The 13,624-nt window shown below is 42.7% G+C and overlaps 1 protein-coding gene across 3 annotated transcripts in view; it reads left to right on the top strand.

The window, feature by feature from the left end:
• Window positions 1-12,966, top strand: part of Bbs7 (Bardet-Biedl syndrome 7) — a 35,861-nt gene extending 22,895 nt beyond the window's left edge. Inside the window, exons 13-19 of one of the 3 annotated variants that reach the window (XM_015478895.2) lie at window positions 1,055-1,120; window positions 4,298-4,437; window positions 6,136-6,300; window positions 8,873-8,982; window positions 9,091-9,194; window positions 9,319-9,442; window positions 11,713-12,966. In XM_015478895.2, the coding sequence (XP_015334381.2) occupies window positions 1,055-1,120; window positions 4,298-4,437; window positions 6,136-6,300; window positions 8,873-8,982; window positions 9,091-9,194; window positions 9,319-9,442; window positions 11,713-11,846 (843 nt within the window). In that variant the 3' untranslated portion in view covers window positions 11,847-12,966. Of the gene's footprint in view, window positions 1-1,054; window positions 1,121-4,297; window positions 4,438-6,135; window positions 6,301-8,872; window positions 8,983-9,090; window positions 9,195-9,318; window positions 9,443-10,538 lie in introns of all 3 variants that reach the window. The other 2 variants (XM_048811988.1, XM_048811989.1) reach the window with 2 other exon arrangements.
• The last annotated feature ends 658 nt before the right edge of the window (window positions 12,967-13,624 follow it).

The following is a 13,624-nucleotide window of genomic DNA, read 5'->3' as shown; positions in this document are numbered from 1 at the left end:
ATAGCTATTTGAAGGAAATATTTTAAAACCTTCCTTCATGTTCCATAAGAAGGTTATAGCTTCTTAGAAAATTTATTTGGAGACTTGAAACATAAAAGTAGGAGAAGCTAACATTCCTCTCCACACTCATTACCTATCCAAGCATGTGCCTCACCCCATCCCCTCCTGAACCTAGTCCCAGACAGTTTATCTCTTTAATCTGTATTATTTTATCCATAACTACTTCAGCACATAATGGCATTTGTTTTTAATATTTGGTGTATTTATTTTTAAATTGATCTGTCTTTTCTGTTCACTGAGTTGAAATGATTTAAAAATGAAAAAAAAATTTGAGTTTTCTTTTTTATATTAACATCCTTTTAATTTTTTTGGTTATTTGTTAAAAACAGGAAAATAGCAGTACATGAAAATTGTATATAAAATATTTCATATTGTTTTGTTGTTGCAATTTATGCACCTAGGTATCTTTTTCTATTTTTAATTGTTTAATTTCAAGTAATTACAATATTTGAAGGAACCATTCCAGTTTAATTCAGCAAACATGTACGCCAGGTACTGCATTGTTTGCTGGAATCACAGAGACAATATTTTTATCTTTTCTCTGCAAGTATTTGTGAAAATCAAAGGCATTGGTCCACATGCTTTTTAAAGTAAATGTTTGACATTTGCATTGTTGGATTTTTAGAATGAACTCTTGATGTTTACAGGTTTTATTGTAGGCTCAAAGTAGAAGGAGCATGAGCCTTAGGGTCTTAGAAAAATTTGAATTCATTTCATCCCTGACTAGTTTTGGAAAATTTCCCTAACCCCTCAGTGCCAGTTTCTTTATAGATGGTAAACATTTTTATTGATGATGTTTCTGTGGTTAAAAAGCTGAATTCATGGGACTGGGGTTGTGGCTCAGCAGTAGAGGCCCTGGGTTCGATCCTCAGCACCACAAATAAATGAATGAATGAACGAATGAATGATTGTGGTGTGTCAACTATAACTACAAATATTTATTAAAAACAAAAACCTGAATTCATCATTTTCCCCAACTTTGAATTCTTTCCAGTCAAATGACAACTTTCTTCTCGCCACTTACCGCTGCCAAGCAAATACCACACGGCTGGAACTGAAGGTAAAAGTGTCCAACATTGAGCGGCCTTCCCCTTGGCACATCCGCGCCTGAGGTCACCTTCCCCTTGGCACACCCGCGCCTGAGGTCATTCCTGTGGGTTGAACTTCTCCCTGCTTCAGCACCTTTCAGTTACCAGTTGTAAAGTTATTGATCGTAAAGTTCCCGGTAACTGGGATTTTTTTTCTGATTTCCCTTGTGAAAAGTCTCAAGAGTATGTAAAAGTAAGGCTCCCACATCTTTGTCACCAGCTTCGTGACAGTCCTGTCACTGGCCACCACAGGTCACTTGGAAGCAAATGCAGGACATTGGCAGTTTCCCCTGTGAATACTTTGTATATATGTCTAAAAGATGAATACTTTTTTAACAACAAAAATGCTATCAGCAATTTTTAAATAAGTTTCTTAATATCATCACTTAGTGTTCAGATTCCACTGATTTTTGTGATCCAGTCGTGGTCTAAATGAATCTGATTCATGAGCATTTCCCTGATATTTTCTTGTTGTCTAAGTTTTACCCATTGCATTCCAGCGATTTCATCTTAGTATCATCTATTTTAGAAAACACTTGTACAGGTTTTCCTTAGCAACTTAGTAACAGCCATCTTTGTGATTAAATATTGAGCATAGCAGACAAATTTATATTAGTTATTTTGTGTTGGGAGGTTTCAAAATTTTTTAGTTTTGATACACCTATGATCTAAAATGGAAGGACTGTTACTTTTCCCCCTGGTGTTGATCTTTGTAAGTATCCTTTTATACATAGTTGGCTGTGGCTCAGAGGGACAGCGCTGGCCTAGCATGTGTGAGGCACTGGGTTTGATCCTCAGCACCACATAAAAATATAATAAAGGTATTATGTCCACATACAACTAAAAAATAAATGTTAAAAAAAAAGAAAAATTGAAACTAGGATAAACTTATTTCTAGAAGATTTTACTCAAGCATGTTGTGTAAGTGATCATATTATGCCCCTATTATTGTATGTCATTAAGCAAGGCTGCACCAGTAAATTTGAAAGCCGATCTGAAAAATTTTTTAAAACTATATTCTTTTATACAATTGGACACAATAATTTTAAAGTTCAGAGGAAAAAATAAATGCCTGAAAAGAGCCAAGAAAATTATGAGAAAGAAGAAAAGTAGGTGGAATGTGCCTCGGCAAGAGAGGAAACGTGAACATTAACCAAGCAGCTGGGCCGCGAGGAGCCTGCCCGACCCCCAGCTACGGGAGTGCCAGCCAAGGGGCTATGTCCTGCTCCTTCCAGACCCCTGGGCACTGGGGAGAGCACTGCCTCCAGGGCACTGGCCAGGGTGGGGTGGGGATGGTGGGCAGAGCAGAGCGCCTCCCAGTGTAGACAAACAGGCTCTGTAGCAGACAAGGGTCTAGAAAGAGAGCCCGCACGCGTTTGCGGGAACTTAATGTGTGACATCTCTATTTAGGGAAAAATCAGATTGCTATTTCTATTTAAAAATTGGTATTGGCTTAATTGGCATTCATCTGAAAGAAAAGTATGTGGATTTGGGGGTTATTTTTCTTTTTTTTTTTTTTTGCGATGCTGGGGATTGAACTCAGGGCCTTGTCCAAGCTGGGCAAATGCTCCACCACTGAGCTACACCCCCAGCTCCTAGTGAATTTTCACCTTTTGCCCTGTGTGACAAATTCAGATGAGTTAAGTACTTAAAGAAGAAAATTGTCTTCCAGACACCAGGTAATCATTAATGAAAATAAAAGCAATTTGTGTGTTACTATAGAGAAGATCACTGAATAAAGAAAATAGGCAAGGAGTAAAGATGGGCAGTTCTCAAAAGAGAGAAGCAAAAGAGCTAACAAGAGAGTTTTGCCGCGTTATTGGGAAATTAAACCAACATAGCAAAAATGTGGCTTCTGCTTCTCCAACAGGTAAAAAGTATTAAAATATCAAAAACATCATCTCTAGGTGACAGGGATGAGTAAAAGGTCATGATTAGTCATGGTTGGTGGACATATACATTTTCATAGCCATTTTTGAAAACAAGTGATAGGGCTCCTCGGGAGGATCTTTTAATAGCAATGAAGTTCCAGCACCCAGATGACTGTGTGGTTAGCTGCAGCCTGGCTTAGAGAGGAGTGAGGTGGAACTGAGGGGAGTGCTCCTTGTTGATGGTGGGTTGCGTAATGGCTGGAATTCCTGCCTCAGCTGTCTGCTTGGAGCGCTGTCCAGGGAAGAGCAAGAAGCAGTTAGGTCCTTTGTGTTTGTGTGTCTCTTAACTAAAGTGCTACAGGAGGAGATCCGAAAAGAGACACCCTTGGAGGGCCCGCATTTATGCAAGGTGGGACAGGTGTGAGTGGGCTGGGAGGGCGGGAGTGCACTGCAGGGGAAGGAAGGGCGGGGAGAATTGTTTGTTACAGTCATTATTAAAAACACAATTTTCATATAAAGTTGTTATATTTATTATTAAAGCTCGTTTTATTAAGGAGAAAGTTGTGCTGCTGCTGGAAGCTTACCCTTTAAAAGTAAACCCCAAATTGGATTTATAAGTCCTGTTTTCTTTCTGAATTTTTACTCATTGTCTTTCTTATCCTTTTTATCTTTTATCTATGCCCATTTGCAAAAAAATCTTATGTTAGGAGTTCTGAGTTCTTGGGGCATCTGGGAAACATGTTCGCGATGGCCTGAGAGAATATGTATTTCTCTGCTTTTAGAGACAATCAAGAATTGGGCTTTTGGGAAGATTTCTTTCTGTCAGTAAGATTTTGTAACAGCAACAGTATGGTATACCCCATTCCTGAGAAACTGTTGTGTCCCATGAGTTATAGTTATTTTGAAAACTCATTGATCTGTTCAACAAAAATGTCTAGATTTTTAAGTACTTTTCTTATGAACCTTGTAGAACATGCTCACACCTCTTTTCAGGTTTGACAGAATTGTCCGTGGGAGTGTGGGTCTTGTCCTGGAGTGGTGAAGGGCTGGGAAGAGTGGACAGGCCAGCTGGAGTATGTGGTGGGCAAACCCACAGGTCGACTTTGCACAACTGCCAGGGTTGGTTATTCTGCTGCCCTGTCGTGGGGAAGAGAGTCGTTGCTTAGTAAAGTGTCAGACTAGTGCAGGGCAGTCAGGGTGACCTGCTGACCTGGTGAACATAGTAGGCTGTCGTGCTGCTCATGGACGCTTTTTCTCTCCTCTTTTGCGTGGCCTCAGATCCGCTCCATCGAAGGCCAGTATGGCACACTTCAAGCCTACGTGACTCCAAGAATCCAGCCCAAAACCTGCCAGGTGCGCCAGTACCACATCAGGCCCCTCTCTCTCCATCAGAGGACGCACTGCATTGACCACAGCAGGTGGGCAGAGGAGGGGCAGCGGGCTTTTCAGTTACTTACACTGTTCAGATCAACTTGCTTTATCTTTCTTTTTTCGTAATCTATTTTTAAGTTGCAGATGGACACAATACCTTTATTTCATTTATTTTTATGTGGTGCTGAGGACCGACCCAGGGCCTCACACAGGGTACACGAGCACTCTACCACTGAGCCACAACCCAGCCCTGTTTTATTTCTGTAGTGTATATTCTGGTAGCTTTTTCTCCATTTAAAAATTGACTTGTGGTTTAATAGTTAGGCATGGGTTTAATATTCCTAATAAATATAAGATTTTTGCTCTTATTTTCAAAGCTGTTTGAATTGAATTTTATTGTCCACCCCTTTCCTGCCAACCTGAGATGACTAGGGTAACCGTTCTCTCAAACACCTACTGTAAACACATCCCATTTAGCAGCTCTGTGTGAGCAGGGCGCTGCTGCTTAGCCTCACACATTGCATTTCCTCCTCTTGGCTTCAGGGAATACAGGTAGAGATAGCAGGGAGCATGGTGCCCATTGTTTCTGATTTCCAGGGAGAGCACCTTCCTGTGTAGATTTTCAGGACAGGAGAACTTGATCTTGAATGGCAGAGAAGAGAAAGAGATGGACAGTCACCGAAGGCTTTCTCAGTGCTGTGTAGTCAGTGTGTGCTTATGTTTTGTCACTTACCTTATAGCACTGTGTCTCCACTTTACAGATGAGAGATGGAGGCCTGGAGAAGTCTGTAGCTTCTGATGAAGAGCAAGAGCTGAGATTTGAGGCCAAATTCCAAGTTATTTCTATTGCAGCTTCTAACTTAAAAAGTGATTTAAATAAAATAAGAAGGAAATTTCTTAAGGAAGCCTTGTGGGAAACAAAGAAAATAGATGTTTGGGGACATCTTCCTGCTCGAAGTCGAGGTCAACTCAAGTAGGGGCAGCGGGGTGTGCTAGAAGGAAGAGCACACTGGGACAGAGGCTTGGGTCACAGTGTGTCCCCATGTGGCTTCAGGAAGAGAATTTCTCTACATTTCAGATTGTTCATCTGCAAACGAGAGAACTGGTTTGGATGATCTTAAAGATCTGTCTAGCTCTTCCTTTCCTTAGCTATTCTGCATCCTGTGAAGTTCCTTCTGAACTTTTCCTTCCATATGCTCTGTGTTTTCTCACCCTTTGTGGTTTCCCACTTGGCTTATTTTAAGCTTTGTGATTAATTTTCAGACCCTTGTTACTTTTTTGTGCTGTTGCGTGATAGGAAATGTTCCCACATCCCTCTAAGGCCGGGCTTCGTTCTCTAACTTGCCTGGTGGCACACAGCGAGACCCGGCTTTCCCACCCTGCCTATCTTACTTGAAAGCCCAGTTCCTTCCTTCATATTAGGCTGATTCTTTCCCTAGGGAGATTCAGATGTGAGTGTCTTCAGTTTATATAGTAGAAATACTAGATGAACTTTTTAATAGTGAGATTGACCTGGTAGACTTTTTTTTTTTTTTTTTGGTGAAGCTTAGTGTAATGAAAAAGGGCTATTTGCATCTAGCACAGGTTCAGGTATAGACCTAAAATCCAAATGTATGTCTATGTAATGTGTGATGTTAAGAAGATCCGTGTTTTTCGAGGTACTTGTTGGGTACCGTTGGAGAGCCCTGCTGGGCCTGTGCCCGTGATGCTGTGACATGCCACTCCTGTGTGCATTTGCCTTGCAGACCCATGAACACCCTGACGCTGACAGGCCAGTTCAGCTTCGCTGAGGTCCACTCCTGGGTGGTGTTCTGCCTGCCTGAGGTTCCGGAGAAGCCTCCAGCAGGAGAGTGCGTGACCTTCCACTTCCAGAACACCTTCCTGGACACCCAGCTGGAGAGTGTCTACAGGTGCGTCACACCTGCTGGGGTCATAGGCCACGTCCGGCTTCTATTTTTTAAGGCAGGAGTAATTTACAGGTCACAGGCTCAAAAACCTGTGCGTTGAAGTGACTCTATTGGACAGCAAATAGGGTCAGTGAGGTTGGGAGAGTGATTAGGAAAGATGGGTATGCACAGATCAATACCTTTTCTAAATTCCCAACAGGAACAAGCATCATTTAGAAATAGTTTAAAAGGCTCTTTTGGAGGAGGAGTAGTAATGACGACAGAATGTCCACAGGAAACCTGCAGGGATATTTTTAGATCGCACATGGAGAACTTGGATGAAGAAAGAAGGTGTGCTGTGGTCACCCACAGGAGGATGTGGCCAAACGGTCCTTCCCATCCCAGTTCCAGCTGGATTTCATTCCATGGGAACAGAAATGGCCTTGGCTTTGGGCCGCCAGCTGCGGCCTGCTGGGGGGCTGCCCACTGCCCTCGTGGCTCCTCTGCTGCAGCTGTGCCCTGTCCCTTCCAGGGCTTCTCCCCACCCTGCTCTACACTGGGGGGCTGGTCTCTGGTCTCCCCTCCTGCCTCTGGGTATGCCTGTTTCTTGGGCGAAGCCAGCCTGTCTGCCCTTTGATCCCAGAGTCTTCACGCGCCCACTCTTCCACTTGTTTTTGTGGGTCTCGCTTCGTGGGCTGGGGGCCAGGGCTCTCTCTTCCCTGCCCTGAAGGACGGGGTCCCCGCCACTGCCTGGCCCTTCACCTGGGAACCAGCCTTTCTAGTCCGCCCTGTGGAGGTGGTCCTCCAGGGAGCAGTCAGCCACCTGGCCTCGCCGCTCACCCCATGCACGTGGCAGGATCCTGATGAGCGGGCTGCCTTGGCTCTTTACCCTTCTGTGTTTGACATTCATTCCTCAACAGTCCGACTCCCTCTACCCTCAAGGCTCAGTCCAACAGCTACTTTTCTGAGGACTTCCTTGATTATTTTCTGTTTCCACAGCATTTTTTTTTTCTTTGTGATACTGGGAATTGGACCCCAGGCCTAGTGCATGCTGGACAGGGTCTCCCCCGCCCCGGTATTTTATTCTTACCTGTCTTTGAGATGTATTATTGTTTAACTGAAGTGTATTTTTTGTGTAAGCTTGTCTAAGTTCCACGATATCCTCATGGGATTTTTAATTATCTCTGTTAATAGCCTCCCAGCACCTAACATGTGGCTTTGGATACAGTAGGTGCTTAATAAATGTTTTTCAAGTTCCTGAATAAAATGCCTGTATTTGGAGGTAGTGTAGAAGATTTGGAGGCAGGCATAATGAGGTTCAGCTCCTATATTCATCAGCTGTATTAACCCTTTGAGCTTCAGTTTTCTCTTCTGGGAATGGAAATAGTAGCACTTACCTTATAGAACTGCATGACAGTTAAGAGGATAAAGCACGTAAGTCGCTCCCCGGTGCCTGGCACTGGGGGTTTACATTCATCACCTGTTGGGCTGGGAGACAGGTGGGAGTGCCTGTGATTTCTATAGCAGAGTTCGGATCAGAATGTAAAGGTGTATTGTTCATCTTTCTGGAAAAAACAACTTGCATTTGCCTACAAGTAGTCTGTACGGATGATCTATGTGGACGAAGGCCAGAGGAAGAGACCTCATGAAATATGTGAAAGATGGCAGGTATTCATTAGGAAGCTCTGGTCATCACAGTGAGGGACCAAATGCAAAAGTCTCCAGTAACTGTCTTGGGCACAGCTTGACCTGTGGCTTAGGGGATGCCATCAAGATGTGACCCCTGTCCATCCTTCAGTCTGCTTGTCTCCAGCTGCCACAGAGCCACTGCCTCCCACCAGTGCCAGTGACCACACTCCCGGGCTGGAGTGTCGTCGTTCAGTCTTGAACCCCTTGGTGAGGCGTGGGCCGTGTTGCCAGGTGCTTCCTCCTGGCACCTCAGAAGCGGATGGAGGGAGAGCCACTGAAATTGTGTGGAGGGGGCAAGAGACCGCACGAGTTTCTCAGAGGAAACTGAGGGTCCCGTGGCCAGCAGGGCGGTGGATGCCGGGCATGGGTAAACAGCAGAGTGACTCTTGCAGGTTTGATGTCAGATTTCTTTTAAGGATGAAACATATAGTCATGTTGTCATTTGTGTGATTACATCAAAGAAAACAGTTGCCTGTGTATGTAAGTAGGCGATTCTAAGCGCATTTTATATATGAGGCAGCTGTTGGAAGTGTTGATGACACAGAAGAAAACTAGTTTTAAATGAAGTGCTTAGATACATTATATCTTAAAGAGGCATATGTCCAGCATGCTTAGCTTTATGAGTGTGTTCAGAACTGACTCAACAGAGAGAACATGATTCCATGTGTAGGTATGCTGTATATTAACACTGTCAAGATACCTAAAATCAGATGGAATGTAAATAGTTAACTACTAGTCACGGGATGTGTGTGGATATGTATTGACGAAGCTATTCCCGTGTGCAGCTTTCTTCTTTCTTTTTTTGTGGTACTGGTGATTGCACATACTAAGGCAGCACCCCACCCCTGAGCTACGTCCCCAGCCCTCTTCTACAGCTTGTCTTTTTAAAAATGTATTAATTTTATAGAAAAGGAGAAGGAGTTTTTAAATCTGACAACATTTCTACAATATCCATCCTAAAAGATGTGCTTTCTAAAGAAGCTACAAAAAGGAAAATTAACCTCAACATATCATACGGTAAAAAAAAAAAAAAAAAAAATCTTTCTGATTTTGTGTAGTTGTCTTACAATGATAATGTTTCTGATGAAAATGACTTATTTGGTTGTACCTGGCAACTTCTTGCAGAGATAAATGAAGTATCCGTCAGACACACTTTAATGCTGATCCACCCAAAGCTGGAATACCAGCTCCTCCTGGCCAAGAAGGTGCAGCTGATCGATGCTCTGAAGGTAAGTGTGTGTTGTGGGCTCGTGTCACTGTTTTAAAAGTGGGATTTCTGGAGTCAGAAACACTTCAGTGTCCTGTTGGCTGAATTTGAACACCAAGGTGCTTCTGTTTTTGATTTTAAATAAGGAATTGCAAGTTCATGAAGGAAACACAAACTTCCTGATACCAGAGTACCGCTGTATCCTAGAGGAGGCTGACCACCTACAGGAAGAATACAAGAAGCAGCCTGCACACCTTGAAAGGCTCTACGGTTAGTGCCCTCTTCTAGAATACCTGGCCAATACCTGGCCGTGTACAGTTAGTGCCCTCTTCCAGAATACCTGGCCGTGTACAGTTAGTGCCCTCTTCCAGAATACCTGGCCGCGTACAGTTAGTGCCCTCTTATAGAATACCTGGCTGGTAAAGTTAGTGCCCTCTTCCAGAATACCTGGCACTAACTCTTCCAGAATACCTGGCCGGTACAGTTAGTGCCCTCTTCCAGAATACCTGGCCAATACCTGGCCAGTACAGTTAGTGCCCTCTTCCAGAATACCTGGCCAATACCTGGCCGGTACAGTTAGTGCCCTCTTCTAGAATACCTGGCCAATACCTGGCCAGTACGGTTAGTGCCCTCTTCCAGAATACCTGGCCAATACCTGGCCAGTACAGTTAGTACCCTCTTCCAGAATACATGGCCAATACCTGGCCGGTACGGTTAGTGCCCTCTTCTAGAATACCTGGCCAATACCTGGCCGGTACGGTTAGTGTCCTCTTCTAGAATACCTGGCCAGGTTTCTTTGCCACTGGCCGTTTGCCAGGCGGGAGGAACAGGCGAAAGATGATAGCGGTCCTACGCCAGTGACAGCAGCCATTGAACAGAACACTTCTGTATCTTGTCAGCTAGTTTTAAATCGTATTTTTACTTGAAAAATCCTAGTAAAAATTCTTAAGTGAAATTATACTGTGATGAAGGACCATGGTGTAAAATGAACCTAACTCATGGAGCACAGCATGATAGATTCTTCTCACAAATACTGCCAGGTTTTACTGCTACTATAAAATATTTTTAAGTGCAGCTTTTATTATTTTTAGGCAAAATTGAGTAAGGGACATTTATATCTGTGTCAGTTTACAGTTTAAGCTTATTTTACTTTGGTGGTGAGAAGCTGGTTGTTTCACAGATCTACTGAAAGAAGGAAGAGCAGGTGGAGGAGAGGGGCAGGGAGGGAGGAGAGGGGCAGGGAGGGAGGGTGCGGTCCCTGAGCCCAGTAGGCTGCTGCGCCGTGGGGTGGGCCTTTACCCAGCACTTGGCCGCTTTTCTTACTTTAACTGAAATGAGACTGAAGGGTTTGTTGTCTCATTCCCAGTTAGTGGCAAAGCCTACAGTGGAACCTCTTCACCCCCAAATGCATGCTTCTACGCTGTGCTGAGTCTCCGCAGTCACTGGAGAGCCAGCTGATTCCAGCCCATGTTGATCCCGAAGCCTGCCTTGCCTGAATTGATGATGTGCCAGAGACTTTCTCACAGACAGTTGTATATACACGTGTATATACAAGTATATATATATGTGTATATATGAGTAAAAAATTTTTTGAGACAGGGTCTTACTAAGTTACTGAGGCTGCCCTCAAACTTGGGATCCTCCTGCCTCAGCCTCCTTAATCACTGGGAATACAGGTGTGCACCAGCACACCTACTTAATATAAAATATTTTAATGTTTCATACAGGGTAGGCACAGGATCTCTTTTATCCTTAAAATAACGTATGGAATTAGTACAGATCTACCATCTCTTATAGTGACTTCAAAATCTAGAAATTAAAAACGAAAGCTTTTTGCATAAATTGTTTGACAATAAATCTCACTTAATCTGAATAAGTTAATGACAAAACCTGATTTAAATGGACATGAAGTTATTTCTGATCTTACTGTTCTTAGTGCAAATATTCATCCATGTATTATGTGGCAGAGTAGTATCATATTATGAGTTGTTGCCACTAAGGCCCCTTGGGTTAATACCATATATCCCATTAGGGATATTCCTTAAGTGTGAAAAATTCTGAAATACATCAGGGTTTTGGATAAAGGATTGGTAGCATGAATTATTCTTGTTTCATATCTTTAAAAATTAAAAGGTGAGATAATTTTTCCAGATCTTTGAACCCAAGACTCTTGACCTGGAGGTCAGCATACAGGTTCAGTATTTCAATTCAGATAAGGCTGCTAAGAATAGGACCTGCTGGGTGGGAAAGATGGTCACTTCTGATGTGATTGATGCCAAGAGCATTTCAAAGATGGTCAGCAATTGACTGAACTGAATTAATAGCTCAAAACCAATTAAGAAGGTTATTAGCTTACTATGTATATCTGGACACTTGCTACAAAATCACCACAAAATAATGTTTAAAGCATCAACCCTTTTAGGTTTATGTATGTTAAATGATGGAATTTCAGAAACGATTATCAGGCAGTTACTCACTTTCATTAAATACGTTGTTGTTGAAAGAATGAATCAATATTAAAACATTTTTTTTTTTTACAGGTATGATCACCGATCTTTTCATAGATAAGTTTAAGTTCAAAGGCACCAATGTGAAAACCAAAGTACCTCTCCTGTTGCAGATTCTGGACAGTTATGATCAAAATGCATTGATTGCTTTCTTTGATGCTGCATGAAAGATAAACAGGGCAAAGTCCCAAAGAAGTGGTCTTTTAAACAAAATGTTAAAGCCAAATTACAAGTCAGCTTGAAATAACTAAATATATTTGAGATACATTGACTTTAAGCTTCTGTTTCTTTTGAAAGATGGAACTGTTTAAAAATAAAGTCTTATTTTTAAAACACAAGTAGAATGATTATGAGGGATATTAATGAATTTGGGGCAAGTAGATGTTTTAATTTTTAAATTGAGAAATTTGTATTTGGAAGCAGGTATGGTGGTGCACAACTCTAATCCCAGCTACTCAGGAGGCTGAGGCAGGAGGTTCAAAAGTTTGAGGCCAACCTCAGCAACCTGGCAAGACCTTTTTTTAAAAAAGGGTTGGGGATGTAGCTCAGTGGTAGAAAGCCCTTGGGCTCAAACCCCAGTACCACCAAATTAAAGAAATAAATAAAGTAGATTTGTAAACTACTTTACAGATTTCAAAGCTTTTTTTTTTTTTTTTTGTATCTTACCTGGTTTGATCTTCGCAATTCTTTTTATATATTTGCAAACCTCTCAATGAAGTTACATGGTTAAGCTGGTTCTGCACCTGGTTTGTGTCCTGATTCCTGTGTGTCATCAACCAGTGGAAATAACCTACCAGTGATTTTTTTTTTTCTGGGAGTTGGAATTGATTTGCCGCTGATTTCTTTTTTGCTTGGGGACATTTTGTGACCCTGCTGCAGTTGGTGAAGTGCTTCACTTGGCTCACTGCTGTCAGTGGGGACCAGGGAAGTAAGTGGGGCTCAGGATGGAGGGATCATAACTGGCTGCGCTCTCCCCAGTCCAACTCTCCAAGTGTGCACCTGAAGAGTGACGATTTTCTACAGTTTTCTTGCACTCAAATCCACTAACTTCATTATATATGAAGGAAAATAGCATTTTCAAGCTACATAGTTTGGTTCATTAATTCTTATTCATTTGGGGGGAATACTGTATTTAAAGGTTTTAAAATGGCATAAAGATACCGGAAAATAAGCTATTTTATATTTTCAAGAACGGTAGACTCATGAAATTTCCATAAAACAGTGATCCTTAATTATGTCATATTATGTGCCAGTCTTGAATATTAAATGTAAAATTTGTTAAAGGCACTTGTAGTTGAGTTTTATTCTAATAAGGTCATATTGTCTTTATTGTGGGGGTGAGGGGATAGCATTGGGGATTTAATGAATCCAGGGCCTTGCACGTGGTCTGTACAACTGAGCCACATCCCCAGTTCCTGTTTTTAGTATATTCGAACAGCCTTAATTCCTAAATGAAATATATAATCATATGCGGGCCACCAAGATACCACTGTCTGCTTTGTGTTGGCTGCCACAGCTTAGGAAATAAGATAAAAATTAGTGATTATTTAAATTTCTTGTAATACATAACTGTCACATATTATCAAAAGTAGTGCAATCTTAGATTGATTGCATTTTCATTCCGAAAAAAGCATGAGCCGGGCTGAAGGCGTAGCCCAGGGGCGTGTGCTTGGTGTGCCGCGGCTCCGTGTTCAGGCCCCCCAGCCCCACAAGTTTCAGCCTCGGGAGGCTCGGCCTTTCCAACCCTAACGTGCAGACGTCCTTCCGCCCAGTTAACAACTGCAGGCGGAGCCAGAGACGCGGAATCACCTGGCCTTGGGGACCGGAGTGCCGAGGCTGCAGAGGGGCAGCACCCTGCCGTTGCTGGAGTTTAATTCCATCAGTCCCTAGAAGCTTAGGGACGCGGGGGGCTGGGCGCCTAGGGAAGCTTGGCGCCAGTCCCCGC

Source organism: Marmota marmota, unplaced genomic scaffold (genome assembly GCF_001458135.2).
Source record: "Marmota marmota marmota unplaced genomic scaffold, marMar, whole genome shotgun sequence".
NCBI classification, from domain to species: domain Eukaryota; kingdom Metazoa; phylum Chordata; class Mammalia; order Rodentia; family Sciuridae; genus Marmota; species Marmota marmota.
Note: the sequence above shows the minus strand (reverse complement) of the source record. Positions and strands in the feature narration are given on the sequence as shown.